This window comes from Seriola dumerili, unplaced genomic scaffold (genome assembly GCF_002260705.1).
Source record: "Seriola dumerili isolate Sdu_G_001 unplaced genomic scaffold, Sdu_1.0 BDQW01000330.1, whole genome shotgun sequence".
NCBI lineage: Eukaryota > Metazoa > Chordata > Actinopteri > Carangiformes > Carangidae > Seriola > Seriola dumerili.
This window is the reverse complement of record NW_019174585.1, coordinates 2,020,333-2,043,341: the sequence shown is the minus strand read 5'-3', so window position 1 is coordinate 2,043,341 and position 23,009 is coordinate 2,020,333. Positions and strand designations below refer to the sequence as shown.

The 23,009-nt window shown below is 41.7% G+C and overlaps 1 protein-coding gene across 1 annotated transcript; it reads left to right on the top strand.

Moving 5' to 3' along the window:
- Positions 1-822: 822 nt before the first annotated feature.
- LOC111232317 (zinc finger and BTB domain-containing protein 16-A-like) lies at positions 823-21,354 on the top strand. Its single transcript, XM_022759772.1, has 7 exons — positions 823-906; positions 2,136-3,408; positions 6,148-6,245; positions 8,527-8,613; positions 16,209-16,379; positions 17,484-17,651; positions 18,753-21,354. Exons 2-7 carry the CDS (start codon positions 2,231-2,233, stop codon positions 18,980-18,982), a joined length of 1,932 nt encoding a protein of 643 aa, XP_022615493.1. The 5' UTR covers positions 823-906; positions 2,136-2,230; the 3' UTR covers positions 18,983-21,354.
- The last annotated feature ends 1,655 nt before the right edge of the window (positions 21,355-23,009 follow it).

Below are 23,009 nucleotides of genomic sequence, written 5' to 3'. Positions count from 1 at the left end.
GAGGGAAATCTCTTAAGCTTCAGGTTGTGTTTTTGAAGTAGTTCAAGGTGGATTTTGAAGTCTGTCCTGAAGTAGAAGCCAACCTCTTTTCACTCTCACTTTCTTGACTGACTGCGAGACAGTTGAATCCAAAAATTTACTGATATTTACTGGAATCCATTCTTCCCTCTATCCATGCAGTGTTTCCTGTGCCACTGGCAGCTACACAACCCCAATGAATAATATTTCCACCCCAGTGCCTAACAGTTGCCAAAGGGGGGGTTACTAAGTACTGACTTAGAAGGGTTTCCAACACAGTCAATAATTACTGTTTAATTGTTTCCTTTGTAAGTTCATTAAATAAACAAATAACAGCATTAACATCTGAGGAAAGGCTCATTCTTAGTGTCTGTCACTGCATCTTTTCACTACTAAAAATCAACAAAATGTGTAATTTGTCCAAACTTCTGCATGCAACCAGAGGCAGTCATTACACAGGCACAATGAACTCCACAAATTACATTAGCCTATTATTATTAGTGATACAGTAATGTGTTAGACGCTTCATTTTAATTTGATAGTCTTTGTCGACAGAAAATGGCAAACCAAAACATTGTTTTAAAAATACTTTGTCATAAATTCTGAAGTTTAGTTGTAACATAGGTTTACTATTAATTAACTGGACATCTCCTTAATGGCACATTATAGTCGCGCTACATTCTGTCTTACACTTCAACACGTGGTTTTCCAGACTTGTTTTATTTTGAAAGTTGTACTCGGAAGTCGTGTTTTATCCCCACTGCTTTGACTGTCGTGGCTGGGTGATGATTTGCTTACTTGGAGCAGGACTGAGTTTGGAGCGGGTACTGTGAAATGTGTAACCATGATGTTGCCTGGATAATCAGCGGAGGACGTTAGGAGACAGAGGTAAGAACTGTGACAGCCGCCACTTTTATTATTTCTCCTGATTATTTCAGCCTGATCATTGTGCTCCGACGAACTTCTTTTCAGTCTCTAGACTAATTTCAATATGTTAAATGACGCCAATTTTGGTGGCGGATTTTTGTCATTTTGTCTGACAGTGGACATGTGGAAATCGACCGAAGTTTACCCGCAGCCTGATTTAGGATTTTACAAACTTGATGAAGCTCAGACTGTATCGCAGACTGTTTCACTTCAGCGTGATATCATTGGACTATTTTAGATAAACTGGGTCTTTTATTTCTGGACAGCACGCGTTCCCTCGCACACCGCGCAGACAGTAAATAAGCGCGTAGTGAGGGTTAATTTGTCGCAATGTGTTTGGATAATAAAGGTGGATTTGTGCGTCTGCACCTGATGCGCTCCGATGTTGCGGTTAGTTGAGGATGCAGCCTGTCAGCATCACTCGAGGTGCTGCTGAGTGGTCCGACAACACTAAACATCATCCAGAGCTTAATCGTCTCCCAGACAGTCATCCAGGTATTTAAATGGAGGGTAAATAACATGAAGCGCTGTCAGGATTGCGCTTCATCTTCATCCTGTTATCAATTTGATAGTTTTATAACTTATTCGGGAATTTTCAGCTGAGTGCCTTAATTGTCTTTTACACATCTAATCATGAACGTGCGCAGCCTAAATGAACTAATCAGCCCTTCAATGCGTTTGTTAATGGCAGGCCTACCTGTTGAGGGCATAGGTGTGAGTGTGTGTGTGTGTGTGTGTGTGTGTGTGTGTGTGTGTGTGTGTGTGTGTGTGTGTGTGTGTATGTGTATGTGAGGAGCTTGATAAATTGAACCGTCACCTCTCAGTATGCAGACGTTATTACAGCGACGTGACCGCTTCTCAACGAGACCTCAGACTAATCACCTGCAATGGAAACTGTTGATGCTTTGCGCTTATCGACCTGTTGTCTGCCTTTGGTTCTTAATTAAAATAAATAAACATGTTGGGTGCATGAAATAAGCCCCCTGAAATGATCAAGTGAGGGGTTTATATTCTACAGAATATATTTAATCTGCTATTTTTTTAATTCATATTATTTAAAATAAACATTCCCATTGATTGAGGATGGATGGAAGTGTAGACTGGAGTATAATTAACTGTCTTTTGCATCACATTGTTAAGTGAGACAGGCGCTAATGATCCTCTACCCTCCCCCTCCACTCAAACCACAGACCCACAACCAGCTGAAGGCAAGTGAAGCAGGCAGGACAGCCACACCTCATGCGTGGGCTCAGCAAAGGTCCGAGTGGATACGGGTCTGACAAACATGGGTGTGCTCCAGCTCCACAATCCCACTCACCCCAGCACGCTTCTGCAGCGGGCGAATCAGATGCGTCTGACAGGCACCTTATGTGATGTCATCATCACGGTGGACGGCCAGGAGTTCCCGGCGCACCGCACCGTCCTGGCCTGCACCAGCAAGATGTTCGAGATCTTGTTCCACCGCAGCAGCCTGCGCTACGCCCTGGACTTCCTGTCCCCCAAGACCTTCCAGCAGATCCTGGAGTACGCCTACACTGCGTCCCTCCAGGCCACAGCGGAGGACCTGGATGACTTGCTGTATGCTGCAGAGATCCTGGAGATCGAGTACCTGGAGGAGCAGTGTCTGAAGGTGCTGGAGACCATCCAGGCAGAGGAGAGCGAGGAGGTGGCGGTGAGGAATCACAGCTCTGGAGACCACAGTGACCACAGCCGGGCCAGGCACTGGAGGCACATGTTGATGTCCAAGAAGCATTCCATACAGGACGGACCCAACCGCACTACTCCCACTGCTCTACACCACCTGGCACTGTATCACATGACGGAGAGGAGCTCTCCTGGTCCAGAGCTTGATGTTGCTCCTGAATCGAGCCCCAAGGTAGACACGGACGTTGGCATGGAGAGTTCCCAGCAGCCTCTGCAGCATAGTGCAGAGTTATCCCAGGCTTCATCTCTGGATCCTGCTAGAAGTATAAAATCCGAGAGCATGCAGGTGGATGAAGCCAACAGTTGTGAGGGCAGGTCCTCCAGCGCTGGGGAGGGAAGCTGTGTGTCAGATCAGCCCAGAGACGAGGGCCCGGGGACACCCCTCAGAGGCAGTGTGATCACCAGTGCCCGAGAGCTGAACACAGGCCCCGAAGACGGAAGACAAGTAGTGGGGAATTCTCTTGACTGTTTCCCTGGGATGGCTGAGAAACATCTGGCCTCCATATACACTGTGCCCTCCAACCACACAGGGGAGGGGATTCTGCCAGTGTCCGTTTCAGTGGCCCCGTCCCTGGGCGTGCCACTGGACCCGAGGGCCTACAGCGGTCTGCTGCACCAAGGCTTATTGCACAGAGAGCTCCTCAGCAGGCTGGGCCAGTTTGCAGCAGGGATGAGGCACGAGGGCCAGACTCAAGGCCAGCAGTGTTGTGGCGAATGCGGGCTTCAGCTGCACAGCAGGCAGGCCATGGAGCAGCACAGGTAACACGCGTGAAATATTCATCACCACCACATTTTTTACACTCTTCTGCAGCTTTACAGTGTGTTTTAATCTATTTTAGTTTCTTATAGTTTCATACTGGGCTCCGAAATTTCATTATCACTTGTTAAAGCCAAAAGAAAGAGGTCATAGCTTTAGTCTATGACATTTTTGCTGAAAAAAACAAAACAACAGCAACAATGCTGCTACACTCTCTGCTCCACATTTTTACTGATAAACATGTTAGGTCTAAGAAAAGATTTGCGGGGATTTGCAGGTGCATGTGTGCTTGCGCGCCATCATGAATGTAAGTAGTTGATTATGCTGTTAGGAAATGCATCGGACATGTGTCTCTTGAATGGAACTGTTTTTGGTCTTCAGGATTTTTCCCCTTCAACATTTTAAAATACTACGAGAGTTAAAAGCTGGAAGGAGCAACAGCAAATATGTTAATTTATTCTCAGGGACACCTGCACTCGTGTCTTAACAGTGAGACGTGTCGGGAAGTTTTGAATCGGGTCTTTGTGAGGGATTTGATATAAAGAGGCCTCGGTGTCTTATAATGCTGTTATTTACAAAGCCTTATTTCTGAAATTCTGTTTGATTATTTGTGCAGAAGTGTGTCTGGCTGTCTCCCAAGCTATTTGATATGCATTCCTTTGCATCAGCAGAGAGGAGCCGCTCAGCAGGGACCAGGCTGGACGCTTCAGCTAGATGATGGATAACTTGTGCTTCTCGATTCGCTCTGCCGTTTCTTCTTTATTTCTCCTTTATTTATGAGCTTGCCAGTTTGTATTTTGTCATTGTACACAGAAAAACTTACCAGCTATCTCAATGACAACTCTCATTAACTTGATTGCAGATGTTTATAATTGTGTGTGTGCTTGGCAGTGTTTGACTCATCACTAATCATTAGAAACAAAACAATCTGTGAGCCCAAAGTCCTAATATGTAACTAACCCATGATTAGGATCACAGCCTTTCCCCTGTCTGCGCCTGTGGCTGACATTTCAGCATCGTGCCACTTTAGAGTTGTGTTGAAACCGCCCAGCGAAACAGAGCATCCTGTGGGATATTTAGTGATGCGCGTTGCTTACTCATGGAGACAGGCGGATGTCCGCAGGTTGAGGGAGTTGCATTGGTGGCACTGCTTGAGGATGTAATGAAGATGCTGCAGGTCTGTAACCAGGTCACTGAGCATACACCTGGTCTGTAGATTGACATTTGTAGTGTTGTTAAAGAAGCGTCTCCTGGCACAGTCATAGTATGAAAAAGCATAGAAGTTAAACAGATTTGTTTTGGGTTTTTTTTTTGCTGAAGTAGTCCTAGTAGAAAAAGTAAATAGAAAAAGGAAGAAAAAGTTGAGAAATTGAGTTCCAAAATAAAAATGAAATATAATAAAAATTTTAATATTCTTTTAAAGATAATGCAGAGTTAACTACAGTACTTCAGTTAATTTTTAAAGGTTACTGAAACCTCTGCTGATAAAACAAATTATTGGGCTAGACAACTAATTTTTTCAATATCTTTAAATTAATTAACTAATTATCGTCTGTATGCTTTTTAGGAATAAAAATCTTTATGGCGTTTTTGCCTTTTTAAATGCATTTTTTTGTCTTTATTATACTGAAGACGAGACAAGAATTGAGGAGAGAGAGGGATGGGGAATGAGAGATGGGGAATTAAATTTTACAAATTTCCCACCTCGACTCAAACTGGGAAAGTTGTAATCACATGATCAGCACCTTTAACCCCTAGGCCACCAGGAGACTCCATATAAGAGACTAGCTGTTTAAATAAAGGATTTAATAATAATAATAATAATAATAATAATGATAATTTTATGAAATAAAAACTGTTGCTATACAATTTTACTAAATAGTTAACAGTATAGAGAGAAAAGGAAATGTAGATTATACATCCTGGTTACATAGCTCACACCTAAGACTGCCAAAATAAAAGCTTTCGTTTGTAGCTAATGAAGTAAATTATCATAAAAACTAAGTTACATCTTTAAACTTACAGTAAAAAGCTGAAAAATTGCCAGTGCTCCTGAGAATATAGCTCCAAAATTATTCCCTTTCCTTAATATGTAAATGTTTATTTTATGTGTGTTAAATTACATCCCAGGACATTTATTTTGACCACAGAGTGTGTTTAGCTGTGAACTCTTTTTAGGCCATTTGCTCTGCTGTGAGCGGGGTGATATAAGGATAACAGTACAGATGCCTTGCATGCTTGGATGTGTGTGATATGATATGATAGGTTTTGCTGCCGGCAGAGCTTCAGCGAATCATCTTCCTTTCTCCTTTTCATTGCAGTTACAGGAGAAGTGTATGTGCGCGCATGTTATGTTGGGATGTGAGTTTGTGTGCATGTACTTGGTGGGTGTGTGTGTGTATGTGTGTGGTGTTTGTGTGCATGCCCAGTGTCTTGCAGTGCTGGCGGGTGGAGGCACGCGTATGTCTGCACTCTGAAATTAGCCAGATATCCTATTGTCTGTGTTCTTTTAGCATTCATGCGTTGTGATTCACAACTCCAAGGGCCTCTTACACTAATGATGCTGCATTCAGTGAGGGATTCTTGCCGGAATTAAAACATGCTCCTCTTGTTATGAGGACAATGATGCTTCTGGGTTTGGGAGACTGTACAGAAAAGGCGCAGAAATGAGATACTTTTATTATCACGAGTGCGTTCTTCGCTCTGTTAACACGCTCACATTAGTGTTTGTCTTTCCACAGGAGGCTGCATAACGAGGAGAAGGGCCACGGCTGTGAATACTGTGGCAAACACTTCCAGGACAGCATGCGGCTAAGGATGCACATGCTGTCTCACACAGGTACTTAGTAACTCTCACACTCTTCATCTCACAGTATTCTGTGCTTATGAAGCCTCTTGATAGTGCGGCCTTTCAAATGCACCTGTTCATACTACAAACCCTTCCTCCCTCCTCCCCCTCCTCCCACCAGTTAGTGCTGCTCCGAATACTTGGATCATGCTTTCTTTTCCATGCTTAGGTCTATGTACCTCTCCCTCCCGCTCCTCTCCTCCCCGTCTTTCTCTCTAGTCTCTCTCCGTTTGAATCGTTTCTGTGTTTTTTCGGAGACTCTGGCAGCTCGCCAGTTCTGCCCCTTCTGAGTGATGACATCATCAGCTGCCGGCAGGCCTGGGTGTTCTGCCAGTGTTCCGAAGCGTGTGTGATGGCTCGCTCGCAGATGTGTGTCCAGGAACACACTGTACCCAAATGCAGACTTAATCAGACCTGACTGCTCTCCCAGCTACTTTATCCAAAATAGAGAAAGAGGAGCAGAGGGGTGGGGGTGGGAGGGTGGATCAGGGACTAAAAATGAAACTAAAACAGAAACCTCAACTGGAATATGTGTATAGACAAGGCGAGGTCCCTTGTTCGGGAATGACATACTGCTGACAGATGAGAGAGAATCTGCTTCTTTAAACTTCACCTGAGTCGTCCCTTTTTTCCCTCGTCTATATCCTCTGCACAACCCTAAACACACACGCATATTGTCTTGCATTGCTTGCAGACCTCGACAACACGCTTTGATTTTCAATTCGCAGTGACAGCCACAACAGCAGCACCTTTAACCTAATTTGAATTTTTGCATAAACTCTCCCCATCCCAATGTGTCAACCCATAATGCTACAAAAAAAAAGAGAGATGTGGATCTCATTTCTTTGTCACTGTGTATTTCGGTATAGCAGCCTTAGATCCCGCTGGTTGCTAAGGAGCGAGTGCTCCACTGCTCTAATGGGCTGATTTGGTATTCAGCTCGATGCTGGCTCTTATTTTGGTATGCCAGACAAAGTGTTTTGATGGAGGACGATTGCAGCCGCGTCTGGAGACAGTTTGATGGTTTATGGATGAGAGCACACTCCGTGCCTTTGACTGCACAAGACAATGCACTATGTTCTCTTCTTCCCTTATCACACAATCTCACACAACACAACACACCACACTGGACAGCGTCACACAACATCAGGATCTACAACACTGCTCCAGTGTTACTACTATATAAAAATTCTCTCAACCAAGTTTTATTTTTGTGCCGTGTAACAAAACGCACCATCCCAAACAGTAACAGTTTGTTTTCAAAAATTGTTGTTTTTAGAAATGAACAGATTGGGGCTTTTTTGTTATTTGTGTGCAGCACTGGGAACAGTGGCACAGTGTCTGTGTATAGAGGCATCGTAAGAGTTGAAAGAGGACCACATTTAGGCTGTAGCGCTCAGAGTTCCCAAAGCTTGTGGGTGTTTTAATGAGTCATTTTAACTTCATTTAAAGCCAGCTGAGCAGAAAATAGATCAGTGAATGAGCCCTGGGCCAGTATGGATCTGCAACCGATTTACATCTCTGTGAGAGCCAACCCACATCCAAACAGCTGTGTGTGTGTGTGTGTGTGTGTGTGTGTGTGTGTGTGTGTGTGTGTGTGTGTGTGTGTGTGTGTGTGCATATCTGCCCTATGTGTCTGTCTGTGCAGGTGTGAGGTGAGTGCATAACAAGGATTGAATGTTTCTGCAAGCAGTATGCATACTTGTCTGTTTCATGTCTTCATCAGAATAGACAAGGGCATTCCAAAGGTGAACTGGGAACTGTAGTTACAGTGTATGCGATGGGATTTGGGGTGTTGACTCTGAAGTGTTTTTTTGATAAAGGGATGTGCCGCAGGCGGGAAGCGTCTGCTGTAGAGAGAACACCCAGTCCTTCTGTGGCCTCTCAGGCAGACAGTCTGCTCACTGTTCAGAGACTGATAACAGGGCACGGTAAATAAAACTCTTCAGCTTGGCTCTTTTTTGTCAAGAAGGAGGCCCGTTGCACTCTGTCTGGTGCTTTTGTTTGTCCTGAGTTGTGTTTTTATGGCGCTTTCCTCTGCTCCATTGTACTCTGCGCATTTGCTTCCTTGTGTTAACACCTGAAAAGCACAAGTGTGTGACAAGCAAGCCTCTTTGGTGATTTCTGAAATAGGGCGCCTTTGTTCCTCTCTTGTTGCTTTTTCCACAGTTCTCTATAAATGCTAAATTAACTGACTTACTCTACAATTACAAACACGTTTGTGCTCATGACTGATCAAGATACATTCTTATAAATTTGATTTTATCTACAGCTCCTGCAGAGGCGCTGGTGTGTGATCAGTGTGGAGCAACATTCTCCTCAGAGGATGCTCTGGAAGCCCACAGGCAAACACACACAGGTACTTTACAAACATGCACTAACACACACACACACGCTATGTTTAACCTGGACAGCATGCATTGACCTGTCGAGTAAGCCATGACTACAGGACTTGTGATCGTGGGTCTAAACTTGCTTGTCATGCTGGCAGGGTTAAACTGTTCCTGTCATTATGCTCCATAATTTATCAACATGGAGGTGGGAGGCCCTCTCACATATCACCCACTAATATCTGTTGGCATCCAGACCCACTGCATGCCACTTCGCCACAGCCGCAGCTTTACAGCACGAGTATTACAGTTTCACAGATATGTTATTCTCATCTGCTGCCTGAGAACAGCTGTGGAGTTATTTACCTTACACTCACACACTCAACAACAAGATGAACACCTTTTATCGTTTTCAGTATTCTCAAATTAAGAAAATCCTTTCCTGTCCAGCAAGTGTCTGCCATTAACAGTTGGCTCTAGGATGAGTCAAAATATTTTTTTCTTAAAGTTGCGCTTTTTGGCTGAGAGACTGCACAACCTGGATGGTGACTTGTGATTTGCAATCTGGACGCTTTGGGTTTGGAACAAGTTGCCTGAGGAGCTGAAGTCATTTTCATTTTTTTTAAATCAATTCTTAAAAATCAACATTATTATTAGTATTATTAGTGGCAAGCAAACAAAGAAACTGAGCAGTGCTAGTTAGTACGAAGTTAGAAAGTGCTTTAAAGAAAGGAGACAAAAAAGATGAGATACAAAAACAAGGACAATTAAATGTATTAACGATGAAGTAAGAAGTACTAAAATCAGGAGAAAGCCAAAGAACACAAATATTTTTCTCAGTAAATTGGTATTTTTATTATTGATGGTAGTAAGAATATTACTATTATTAGATTCAGGAGTCGTTATTACTTTTAGTACCACGTTATAATTGAGGCCAACATATAAAAGGGCTTAATTAAGTAATGACTTCATTAAAAGTAATACTTTCTCTGTCGACCTCAACTTAAATTTATTGTGCCAGAGGAGAATGTTGTTTGGCAGCCAAGTGAAACATGGAGCATAAACAGATTTCAAACATAAGATACATAATACATATATGTAAAAATGCTAAATCCCACCACACAAGCTCACTTTAAACAATGTACATCGATGTATCAGTAATAATCCATTAAAACAAATAGATTGTGTGCCTACATTTCAGCAGGATGTGTATTCTGTGCCAACATGGCTTGCTTCATATTTTTAGCTCTTTGATAAATTAAGGAAGGAACCCCCCTGTGAATTGTTTGGTCCCTGACTCCTTCTGAAAGAAAGCTTCCAAAAATTTGAATAAATAAAACTTTTAATGACTTAAAATGTCATTTATGGCTCAAAGCTGGTTGCTTAAGCTGAAACAATTAGTTGGTTAATTGATCAACAAAAAATTAATCTGATACTATTTTGATAATCGTTCAATTTTTTAAGCAAAATTTTCAAAAATATACTGCTTCCAGCTGCTCTGATGTCAATATTTGCTGGTTTCTTAGTCTTCTACCACAGTAAAATTAATAACTTTAGTTTGTACACTGCTGGTTGAACAAACCAAGCAATATGAAAACATCTTGGGCTCTGGGAAATTATGATGGTCATTTTCCACTATTTTCTGATATTTTATCTACCAAATGATTAATCCAGGATTAACAGATTAATCAGTAATAAATATAATAGTTACTTGCAAGCTTACATGGACAAAAAATCCCTATTAACCAGTTTTCCATTTAAATTTTTAAGATAGATGATGTTTATCTTAAATTTAACATGATCATAAACCCACAACCTGGTAAATTCGATATTACAACATCTTAATGCTGGTTTTAAAGCACTGACAACTACTTTTTTGCCATTGATAAAATCTTTGACAACCTATAAAACTTATACTGCAAGTACGGCCTGCAATGAAGTGGCTCTTTACTCTTGAATATCATCCTATTATCTTGTAGCAAGAGACTTAACAACACATTTTACTCAGACCTCTCTGACTGTGAAAAACAGGGGGATTGTTGTCAGATGGTACATATGCCTGACAGTGTCTGAATCCACACCTTTTCTGCTACTGTCAGAGAAAGGTGATAACCCTCTCAGGAGAACTGGCATGTAACTGTAACTCCGGGTGGCACACACAGTATGAATAGTTAATGGATGTGGACATGGAGGGGTGTTAACGATGCCCAGAAGTTTCTACCCTCATCTCCCTGAGTTGTAAACATCCAGAGCTCGGTTTCAGCTTGGCATTGTGTCCAGAGCAGGGTACAGGAGGGCATTACTCTCTCATTTTGTCATGATCTCAGCTCGGTCTGCTGTGACGCATGACCCTTTTTACTGACTCTTATTGTAGCTCTCACAGCTGATGACATGAGCTACAGGTAATTTAATCAGCTGTGTTGAGGTTATGTGGGGAAATTATGACACTGCTCCAACTCAATTAAAAGATTTAATAAATATCACCTGGATTTTATTTCTCCTAAAAACACACGTGATCTTTTAGTGCTCAGTGCTGTTGGTGCAGCCACGGCTTTAATTTGCCATGTGGCATAACCAGTGAGCCAAATGAGTTTCCTCTTAGCAGATTAACACTTGTCAGACCTCAGCAGCTGCAACACTGCTGTCCACCTCCTCTGGAGGGGAAATAATACTACTTTTGGGAGACCTTACTCTGAAGCAATTGGCAACACTGGCTGCAAGACCAGTTTACAGTGAAAGTCTCTTTAGCCATTTTGATATGTCAGAGGTGAATGGCCGTGGGTTGCTGAAGTTAGAGATCAAAGAGAGGAGGGAGAGGGGGTTGGGGGCGGAGTGGACTGTGGGAAGGGAAGGGAAGGGGGTAGGGGGTATGTGAGGACTTCCTGAGGGCAAGAGGATTGCTGTTGGTGTTGGATGCCAGGACTGAGAGGAAAACAACATCATGTGCTGCTGTTTACTCCTCACCACAGCACTGTCATAGTCTCCTCTGACCTACTTGTCAGTGCCCAAAATAAAAGAATGGATCTGTCTCCGAATTGCTCTCACAACAAAGGGGTTTGTTTAATCAGAGCAAGTCAAGAGTCTGGGGTACCAAGCTTTCAATATTGGAAAACCCGAGTCTGTAGCTTATCAACAGCACACACAGAAAGTGACTGTATATCCTTCAAACCATACTGACCATTGTGCCACCTTGCCTTCAAGGCAAAGGCCACAAGAGTGCTGCCTTTGTGTACTCACAGCAGCTGCACTGTTTCCACACATTACGAGCTGCTTCATCAAGTGAATAATATTACCTTCTGTCCGAACCCTAATTAAACAGTCCAGTAGTCCATTCAGATACGGCCCAGGCTTTATAATACAGCCTTCTTAATGCAGACCTTTTAGCTCGCCTAATTGAGTGTCCGTCATCATATTGCACTCTCCTGTTAATACCCAGTTGTAATTCGTACAAGCCTTAAACTGAATTGAACTGTGCTCCGTTTGGCCATTGTGTCCCCAGTATTTATTTGCACTGACTGTCACGATACACAAAACCCCGGGATGCCCCGTCATTTCCTGCAAAGTGAAATACAGTAGATAGAGAAAATACTGTAAACATTTTTGGAATTGAGGCAAACGAAACAGTGTGTGACCTCAATGAACCGGTCCATGGAATGGTGGTTAAACACGAGCAACGTATCTCTTGTTGCATTAATTATTGAGTCGGCTGTTCCTCACTCGGGTAGATTAGCAGTCTACTGATGAGCACCCGGGGTTGTTTAAGGTACTGTAGTGTTTGTGTGTGCGCCTCTTGAGCCGCCACATCTAGGGGAAGTGCCTCAGTGAACACATACAGTAGTATGAATGCACAGGGTCATGTGAGGTCTAGCACATAATGTAGCCTGCATGACTGTATGTTTAACTGAGCGATATCAGTGGGCCAGTATACAGTAAGGAAACCGTATATTCACTGAGCGGGGCCTTAGGAAACAGTCTATACTGTCTTCACATTGCATACTCTAGCTGATGGGCATGATCAGCAATGATGTAATATTGTAAATTGTGAAATCTGTGTGAAATTCCTTGTCCTTTTGATAGCAGCAGGGGATTTGTTTAGCTTTCATTTGGCTGTCATTCACAATTTACTGAAATAAATACCTTAACAGATCAAATTCTGCAGGGATTTATTAAAATAGGGCAAATTATTTGCAAAACAGCAGTCAAAATGACATGTTTTTGTTTCTATAGAGTTTAGCAGATATAAAGCAAAATTATTTACAAATCAATCAGTGTAAATGGTGGGCAGCGGACACTAAAGTTAAGATTAACACAGAAGAAATTATACAGATTTGCGGGCGTCACTGAATACAATCTCTTGTTCAATTTGCAGTGGGTTTACTCCCAGATTCTCAGGGTGGGAAAACTTTTGTTTGCCGCTTGAAAAGAAACAGGCTGCGCTTATTTGTGAATGAAGGGATTAGCTTGAACACTTCACCCCAACAAGGACCATGATCCTATCTGGTTGCCTAGACACATGGTTTTGTTTCTTAGGCAGCGTGAGAGCCTGGCTGGCTCCCACCTCAGTTGGACTGAATAAGTGGCAGATGTATGAAGGCAGACCATGTTAAATCACATGAGCATACACATCGCCTTAGTGGAGATATGCTGAAATAACATAAAAACCTCAAACCACCCTGAATTACAAAACTAATTGTGCATTAGACAAGCAGCTCAGTAATATAATGCACACAGTAAATGTTTATATCTTCTGCCTCATAGCAGAATTGCTTGAAAGTAAATCATTATTCTCACTGTTAAGGCTCCCTCCCTCTAAACACAATGCTCAGTCAACTCTCCAGCCTTTTGAGGAATACCATTGATTACATGGTATTTACCCCATTGAGGGCCAAGGGTCGGGGGGTCATCCTGTGCCTTAAAACCCAGATCCCAGGCCCATTGTCTGGTTAAGGGTGAGAAAGCAGGGGGCAATGACAGCCAACTTTAGGGCTTATTCTCTCATAAAGAAGCTCCTCCGCACTTATTACCAAAGCTTACTGGAAAACTCTACAACTGCAAATCCTTTTCGTTTGAAAAGTTAACAGAGCACAGCGAGGCGAAATGCCACCACTAACGCATACAAACACTTCCTTGCCTCCGAAGGTTTTTGTTTACACTTCAAGATATTATTTGTCATTTTTATTTTCAGCGTCGGTTGCGCAGAATAAAATCGAAAACGACTGCAGAGCTGTTGTCACTGTGTGTCAACCTGAGATCAAGAGTGAGATTCTTGTGACAGAATATTTGTCATGTTTCTTTTGTCAAGTTTCAGTATTGTTGGTGACAGAGGGATCAGGATATACATCTGTGAGTGTCTGCGAGTGTGTCAGGGAGTAACGCTTTAGCTCCTTAAAGAAACTGGAATGTTAAACTTTCAGAGCAGCCAGAACAAAGCACATGGGCTGCATTGAAACAGCCATTTACAATATATGATAGTTAATAAAGAGAGTGGAGAGAGAGGATAATTAAAGTAGCTTTGAAGTAACTACAAGGTGGATAATGTGTTATTCAGTTTGTTAAGGGCTCTGCTATGCTTTGCCTGCAGCTGAACTAACCTGGACACATTGGAACAGAAAGCACTCCCCCTGCTGGCTGCAGCAAATATTACCAGAGAAACTAGTTAAAGTGAATCAAGGCCCCACATCACAGGTCATGCAGTGACTGCATTTTGTGCTTCTTGAATGTCTTTAGCCATTTTTAGATAGATCATTATCCAGACTGCACTGTTGCACTATGCTTAGTGAACTGGCATTAGTTAGGTATGACTCAGGCAGAAAGTGAAGCTGGTTAGACAGTGAAAGGATTTCCTGTATGGTCAGCGGATGAGAGGAGTGGGGAGGGTGCAGAGGCGTCGAGAATGGAGGGTCTTTTGTCTTCAACTAAAATATTGTGATCCGTGGGTGAGAAAGGGCCTTGGTCATTAGCCGACAGCATAAAGACAGGGATTGTAGGAGTTGTGTGAGTAGCCTATGACTAATGGGCTTGGTCAATGAGGGCCTGAACCTCATTGTGTAACCTTTGTGCAAAAGTCCACAGGATAAAGCCTCTGAACAGGTGCAGTTCATTCCACCGGCTCACCTCCCTCCAGGATTGTTAAGATCAGGGAATGTCTTTCATCCTGTCTTCTTTCTGTTAATGATTACGAATGATGAGTTCTATTAGAGTCGTTTTGGGGGGAAAATTTCAAAACTAGGTTCAAAAAGAAACTATAGATATATATATAAATAATTGTACATAATTTCAAAGAACAGGCTTTGTGTGTTTATGCCAAATTGTACTTATCTGTGAAATGTTAAGACTAAAAAAAGCATCTTGCTTTGTTTGAACAAATTGTGATACGTGGATTAGTAAACAACACACAGTGAATGTTTCTGATTTATCCCTGAAATGTGAATTTTCTTGATTTGTTTCTTTTTCTCTCTGCTTTGAACAGGCGTCTGTTAACTTGATTGAACCTAAAGCAAGTGTCTGACACTCTTCCCTCTTAGTATGAGTGTGCTGTATCCCTTTCCCTGCGTTAATTCCAATTTAATTGCCAGTTGCCTCAAGGCACTTCAATAACAGTAACAAATGATTTGATTTAGTGGACCTCATCAGACTGCATTTTAAATGCGACACAGCAACCCCACTTGAATTCCAATGAAGTGCTGGCACAGTCCTCTGTTTACTAATGATCCTCCGCTGGAGATGTCTGATTGAATCTGAGTCAGGAGCAATGGGACCTGCTAGCATTGTAAATGATCTGCAACCTGAGCAGACAGAGAAATAAGGACCTCATAATCTCACATTAAAGCCTCACTCTCCAGGACATGCACATTATGTCCAATGCAGCTGATTAACCAGTCCCTCAGTTTTACCACACATATGAATTTGCACTAGTCAAACACGCACAGTCAAACACTTGTATGCCAGCACTCAAATCCGTTCTGGCATTCACAGCCTGTAGATCAAGTGTTGACTGTATGACAGCCAATGGATCTTCTTCACAAAGCCATTTTGACTTAAACTACCCTAACAGCGACTCCCTATCTGTATTCCTCTCCACACTCTGTGCAACAGGAAAGCAGCCCCAAAGAGATGCCAGGTCACACACAGGATTAAACTGGATTGTGTTTTTTCCTGCAGTCCTGCCTTTAATGGCTTGATATCACTACTTAACATTCTGCACGGAGCGCATAGTGTAGGCATCATTTAGGGTGGAGCTACTATCAGCCGCTCTTTGAGCACAGAGACAGAGGACTTCACAGGCTGGAGCTGACTCCTGATGGGGAATGAAGAGAATAATTACACATCTAACACACCAGGAAGGAGCCATTGATTGTGTGATTGGCATGCTGTGCATTGTGTGGGAAATTCTTAAAGAAAACAATGACTTTCATGGTTTAAAATAGAACGTATAAAGACTCGCAGTAGAAAGTGCCTCTGGGCTTTTAGGGGAGTTAGTTTAGGTAGAGGCACTTGCTCTTTGAAAGAAGCTTTTCCCTCTGAGGACTCACACAAAGTTGAAGTGACCCAGTTTCCCCACTTAAGGCCCTGTCTGTGTATGGTACTGAAATAACTGTGCGTCTGTGTCTTGTGCGTTCTCCAGGGACTGACATGGCGGTGTTCTGTCTGCTGTGTGCAAAGCGCTTCCAGACCCAGAAGGCCCTGCAGCAGCACATGGAGGTCCACGCAGGCATGCACAGCTACATCTGTAGCCACTGTGAGCGCCCCTTCCCCAGCCACACTACCCTCAAAAGACACTTGCGATCGCACACGGGTAAGACATGGATCATTTGCACCAGCATCGCTGTCTGTAGTGTCATCTCCTGTCACAAAACATAAACATTTGGTGTCAAACGCATGCATATGTTGAGAACGAGACAAAGACGGCGGGTATTTATTTTTGTATTTGGGTTAATTTCCTTAGGTTATTGGCTTTCAGGTTTTAGTCAATTTGCATGCATCCTCTCCCACCCTCCTTTTTTCCTTCTCTATAAGATGACTCACTTCTCTGATGACAGCACTGTACCGTTATGGCCGGTGCATATTTTGGGCAATTTCATCCTGTTTATATTTTGGGTTCTTATACAGCCTTTGGGCTTCTGCAATTCACGGCTGTCAGTTCTAGTGTGGTTCACCCAAAATGATAGAGGAAACCCAAATAAATATTGAAGGAAAAGCAAATGGAAATGACTTGTCTGTGTGTTCTACCGAGGGTGAGTCTTAGTGCCGCAGGAGACGGAGAGATATTTACTGAAAAGATGTCCCCCTTTCTTCTTTTACCTTAAATAACACTCCCAGCTGTCAGGACGGCTTGATGTCTAGACAGGAGAAATACATAATTGATGTGAAGAGACAGAAGTGAAGGGAGTTTTGGCCATGGCAGCGTATCTTGTTTGTATGCCATTCTGCTTGGAAGTAACATTTTGTAAATGTCATCTGCTCCGCAGTGGGGTGGAGGATTGGGGAGAATCGGCCTGTAATGAGGAGAGCAATGTATCCTCTGACTTGGCTGTTGCTGTGGACACTGAGATAATGAGGCACATAGGTCATTGGAGATGAGTCAAACCCTCAGCCTAGGAGAGAAATAGATTAACTACAGTATAGAGAACAGAGCAGCACATGCCTGGAGGACTTTTATTAGCTATTAGCAGACAGCCAAGAGGAGTGTCCTCATGTCATAACATTAGCAACGTTTGAAAGCACATTATTTCCCGGCCTGATATGCATGTGCACAAAGGCCTGTGTGACTATTTGACCTATGCAGCTACATATGCACCATACCATGTTGTGTCAAGGATAAAGTTAGCCTTTAATGTTTCTCATGATAATGGGCTGTGCTGGTGTTGTGGCTGCTGTTGTGACCCCTCTGTGTTTTCAGGCGATCACCCGTTTGAGTGTGAATTCTGCGGGAGCTGTTTCAGAGACGACGGCACGCTGAGGGGCCATAAACGCATCCACACAGGAGAGAAGCCTTATGAGTGCAACGGCTGCGGGAAGAGGTTCAGCCTCAAACACCAGCTAGAGACACACTACCGTGTACATACAGGTGCGAGTTCAGAGACCAAAACACACTCAAACATACAGGAGAGAGCAGGGTCTTCAGGGTATTGGTGCTGTTAATAGAGCTTATTTGCTTAGTAGTTCAGTATTTTTAAATTAAAGGGACATGAAAAATATAGAATATTGCAAGTCTTACTGTCACTCAATCCCATGAAAATACAGAAACATGCAATGAATTGTTCCTGCTAACAACTATTTTCTTTATATCCAAAGCCTGATATATATTATTCCTGTGTGCCACAGAGCTCCAGTGTAGTTCAGAAACTATTAAAAACACATCAAAGAACCACACTGTTTCACTGGGTTATATGTTCCTTCATTATGATGAACATCGCCAATACCACATACACCATCCTGCTGCTGTAAAAACTCACCAATTGTTTATTCATATGCAGATGAAAATGGTCTACAAAGGCCCCTGTTCAAATTCACTCAAAACTACAGTGCCCAGTGGTTTCAGGAAATGATTTGTTCTTCTTAAAAAATAAAAGTATATTTGTGGCTTGTTTTTGGATTCATATCTTCAGTGGAAATGAATAGGCTGGAAGTTCTTTTCATGGGGCTTTTGAAAATAAGAAAAATATAGAATTTTTTTTTTACAGCCAAAATGACTGTGTCGCACAAAGATACATCATTTTTAAAGTGAAGAGACAAAACAATTTACGATAAAGGGCATTAAAAATTTTATGTGAATCTGAAGCTAAATACAGCAAATCCTAATCACTAGTGCCTTAAATTAACAGATCTTAAAGGAAAAACACCATTAAACAACTACATCCAATTATTTAACTGTTCCAACAAGTTAAATTTCCTTTCATCTTACATTTTACTGCCTGCTATCTAATATCTCACAGAGGTCAGAGAGAAACTGAATTTGTGCTGGATGACATTGACGGATCAATATCTAATATCAAACTAAAGGCAAACCGATATAGGTCTAATCCTAGAGCACAAACTCACACACGCACACACACCACACAATACCACAGTAAGTACAATGGACTGAAATAGAGGTGAATCCCGTTTCACCTGGCAGGCCCCTGGCTCTGGGTCTACAAGGTTAATGCTGTATCGTTGAATTTTTCAGGTGAGAAGCCATTTGAGTGTAAGCTGTGTCACCAACGGTCCAGAGACTACTCGGCTATGATCAAGCACCTGCGCACTCACAACGGAGCATCTCCATACCAGTGCACCATCTGCCAGGACTTCTGCCCGAGCCTGGCCGCCATGCAGAAGCACATGAAGGGCCACAAACCTGAGGAGGTGCCGGCGGACTGGAGGATAGAAAAGACTTACCTGTACGTCTGTTACGTCTGAGCAGGACTTGGACCCCGCGCACAATCTGACACACTCACACACAGACACACACAGTTGGGTGAAAACTCCAATACTGCTTATTTTTAAAGCTGAAGGATAAAATGTTTCTTTATGGGTTAAAAAAAAAAAAAAAAAAAATCTGACTCTTTTTGAATAAACTGAAAAATGCATTGTGGGAAGGTGTGATTGTGGGAGAGTTTTTACCTGACAACATGCTAGCATTAATACAAATCACAAAAACACAAAACACACTAGGGCTGCCAATAATGATTAATTTCATTATCAATTTGCTAATTTTTACTAATAAGAGATGAATCATTTAGTCTAAAAAAAAAATGTCAGAAAATATTGCCGTGGTAGTGAGATCTTCAAATAACTAGTTTTGTCCAACCAACAGGCCAGTCCAAAGAGATGCAGGTTATAATGATATGAAACTCAAATTCCCACATTTTGAGGGAAGCAGTGAATATTTAGTATCTTTCCCTGCAAAAATGAGAAAAACAATCAATTGATTATGAAAATTGATGACAGTTTCCTGATCACTTAACCGTTTCAGCCCAAATACACACAAACATACAGACATTCTTTCTCTCTCTCTTACACACACACAGTTTTGATAGTAACTGTATCTCTAATGGATCCACTGTGGTTAAAATCAGTGCCACAATGGCTGCGACTCCTGACCTGTATGTGTAGCAGGAGCCTTTTGATTGATTGCTAAACCATCAGGCAACCTGAGTCATCGTCTATGATTGTGCAGTAGGTGTTGAAACAATTCCATGAAGGCTTGACTGGCTGAACTTTGCAAGGTTTCTCTCCTAATTTCCTGTGACTTCTCAGTTTTGTTTTGTTTTTTTCTGCTGTTGGATTTTTATTTTAGAGTTGTTTATTTTCTGCATGTTTTACTTGAATGGCTGCCACGTTTTGACCTCATAAGCTTGATCTCTTTAATTGCCTTGTCTTTCTTGCAGTGGGTGTTATTGTTTGAGGTAACTGGCTCACAATTTGAGTTTCTCTTGCAATGGAATAGGTTTTGCTATTTATATGTTGTTTATTTGTTACCAAATATGTACTGGTTTTCATCACAAAGTTGGTGTCTCTCGGGATGATTTCTAGTAGAGCGAGCTCTACCTCTCCTCACTTTTAACCGTTTGTTTTAAACCTACTGCAAAGTATTCATCCATTAGTAGTTTTAATTTTCTAACAAATACGTCATAACTTAAATGGTCAAACAGTGTGTAAAAAAATGAGAAGAGCCTCAACATGGCTTTTATGTGTAGTTTTTTATCATTAACTATATATAGATGTCTTATAAAATCACAGAATCAGAATTTTCTAGAAGAAAATTGAAGAAAACATGAAAAGAAGTCGTTTTGTTTTTTTTTTACAAAACATGAAAAAGAAAATTCTGACATTGAATCACTATGAGCAGGTTATTGTCAGTTGTAGTGTAGCTGTAATGTACAAACTGTCATGGTATGTTATTCCCTTATGTGAGCCTAACACAGGCCTTATAGATTTAAAACATGTTGTATTTTTGTATTACAGTAATTTGCTATTTGTTTACATTTGGTATGATTTGAGAAACATCTTAAAGTGTGTGTTTTATAAGTCTCTGATTTGATTAAGATCCCTCCCTCGTGCCTCTTTTATAAGTAGCGCATCGATGTGCTTGAGTACATGGGTCTGTGCTATCGGTAGTTGTTTCTGGGTGTTTGTTTATTGTTACTTAATTAAAGATAGACTGCCATGTAGATCCACTTCGTCTCAACATTGCAACTGGAAGCAACATACTGTGATAGTGGCTGATACTCTGATGCAAGTTCCAAGCAATTTTTTGATGTAAAAGTACACGCTTGTCTCAAATTATTTCCTTCAAAGTGACAATGGACTGAGATCTTTGGATGAAAACTGTGTGTATAGCACATCTTGGCATGTGTGGGCATTACCAATGCCTTCTTAAGTAGCCAACAACACTCAGTGCCATGAAAACACACATTCACTGTATCTATTCTACATGAACATGCACTATAAATGGATTTCCTCGGTGGACCAAAAGAAATAGAGCACTTTTGTTTGAAAAGGGTTTTTTCTTTGATCTTTCTATGTTGTGATAATGCAGATGTCCTTTTATTTGATGTGTCCTAGAAGGATGTGATTAGCATTGTTTAGATTATGTCAATGTCTGTCTACCTCAGGGCCAGATCAAAGCTCGACCTGGTATCCAATCAGGGTTGTTCTTCTTGCCATGTGTGCAGTAAAATCCCTCTTCATTACAGCTTTGTAACACAGTGTGTGAAAGTGTTTTCTCAGTGTGGATTCAGGCACAACTCTGTATGCGTCAGTGTTCAGTGGCATGGTTAAAAAAAGAATAAAACAATTTACTATTTTATGCATCCTGTGCCCCAGTCTTTTTTTCTCTGATGTGCCCCCACAGCCCCTTAACGATGAACTCACCCTTTTATCAAAGCCACCTGTCATGTTCAAAATGCGCTCATTTGATTTGATTTAAACTGGATGTTATTTAACACAATTGTTAGAATCATTTGACTGAACTGTTAATGTTTATAGCACTTTTCTAGTTTTATTGATTACTCAAAGCACTTTACAATGAAAGCCACATTCACCCATTCACACTTTAACGCTTTTCTACCATACACACACATTCCTACACCGATGATACAGCGGGGGCAATTTGTGGTTGCCCAGGGACACTTCGAAATGCGCACTGGAGGAGCTGGGAATCGAACCACCAACCTTCCAATTAGTGGTAACGCTACCTCCTGAGCCACAGCTGCTATTACTTTTGGCTAACTGTTTCAACCATTATTTTATCTATCTATAATATATATGTATATATCTAATTAAACCGTTTTATATTTATAGTCAATTATACTAATCATTTATCCACTACTTCTGAAATCCGTTTCAACAATTTTACCATTACCTTTACCTATTTTATACTGTAAAGTGTTAATTCTTTACTTTTAGCTAACTGTTCAGGTTTCCCTGCTCTCTTGCTAACCAGTTCTCATGCAATATGAAATCACAAAACATCACATCACATATTTTGCTTCATTCTCTCCAAATGCCAAATAGAAACTGCACACGTACCCCCAGGGTACATGTATCCCTTAGGGAATCAGAGCTGTATGGTCTGACTCCTCTCTCTCCACAGCCCCTGAAAGTCCTAATTGAACCTGAACATTTCATTTTTACAGCCCTGCTATTGCTCTGCCCATCATCTGGACAAAGACAATGCTGCTGATCCCTCTTAACAGTTTATTGGCTTTTGCCACAAAGCTTCACATTCTCAAGCTGTTTATAGAGTTTGTGTGTCATCTGGGCTACTTGCACCCAGCTGGAGTCATTCCAGGATCTGTGGCGACCTGATGGCAGTCTGCCAGAGCCACAGCTGGCCTGTATTTCAGCCCAGATGTTAAAAGGAGCTAAGAATCAGTATCCTAGCTCTGCCTCTGCTCCCTGCACAGCACAGTGGAAGTAAGACTTCTTAATTACTGTACATTTTTTGATATTGGGTTTTTGTTAGCCTAATTCCTTTGGGATTCAGCAGGTTATTGTGCTAGTGCAATGTGTTCTTTTGGTTTCCTTTTCTAACCTAGTCGTTTTCCCATAAAGTCTGAGTACCCTCTGAGAACACTGTGAATGTTTTATTGTGTAATCTATTTTCTAGCTATATGACTTCAAACCCTTCAGCTAAATTCCAGCCTGCAGTGTTTACAGTTTCTCTCTACAATGATCACGCTTTCTTGTTTTCTAGTGCTTTGAGTTTTTTCAGCTCACTCGTTTCACCACAGAGATAATTTAAGCTTCATTTTAGCTACAGTATGCAACTCCATTCATGTCTGTCCACTGAACAACAGTGTAAACATTGTGAGTATATGTGTAAATGTCATTAAGAGAAAAACATTTAATCACTGCTGATGCCCAAAAAGGAGATTCTGTAAACTGACCGGGTCACCACACCAGTCTTGAACACCTGTATACACAGCAAATGAACATAAGT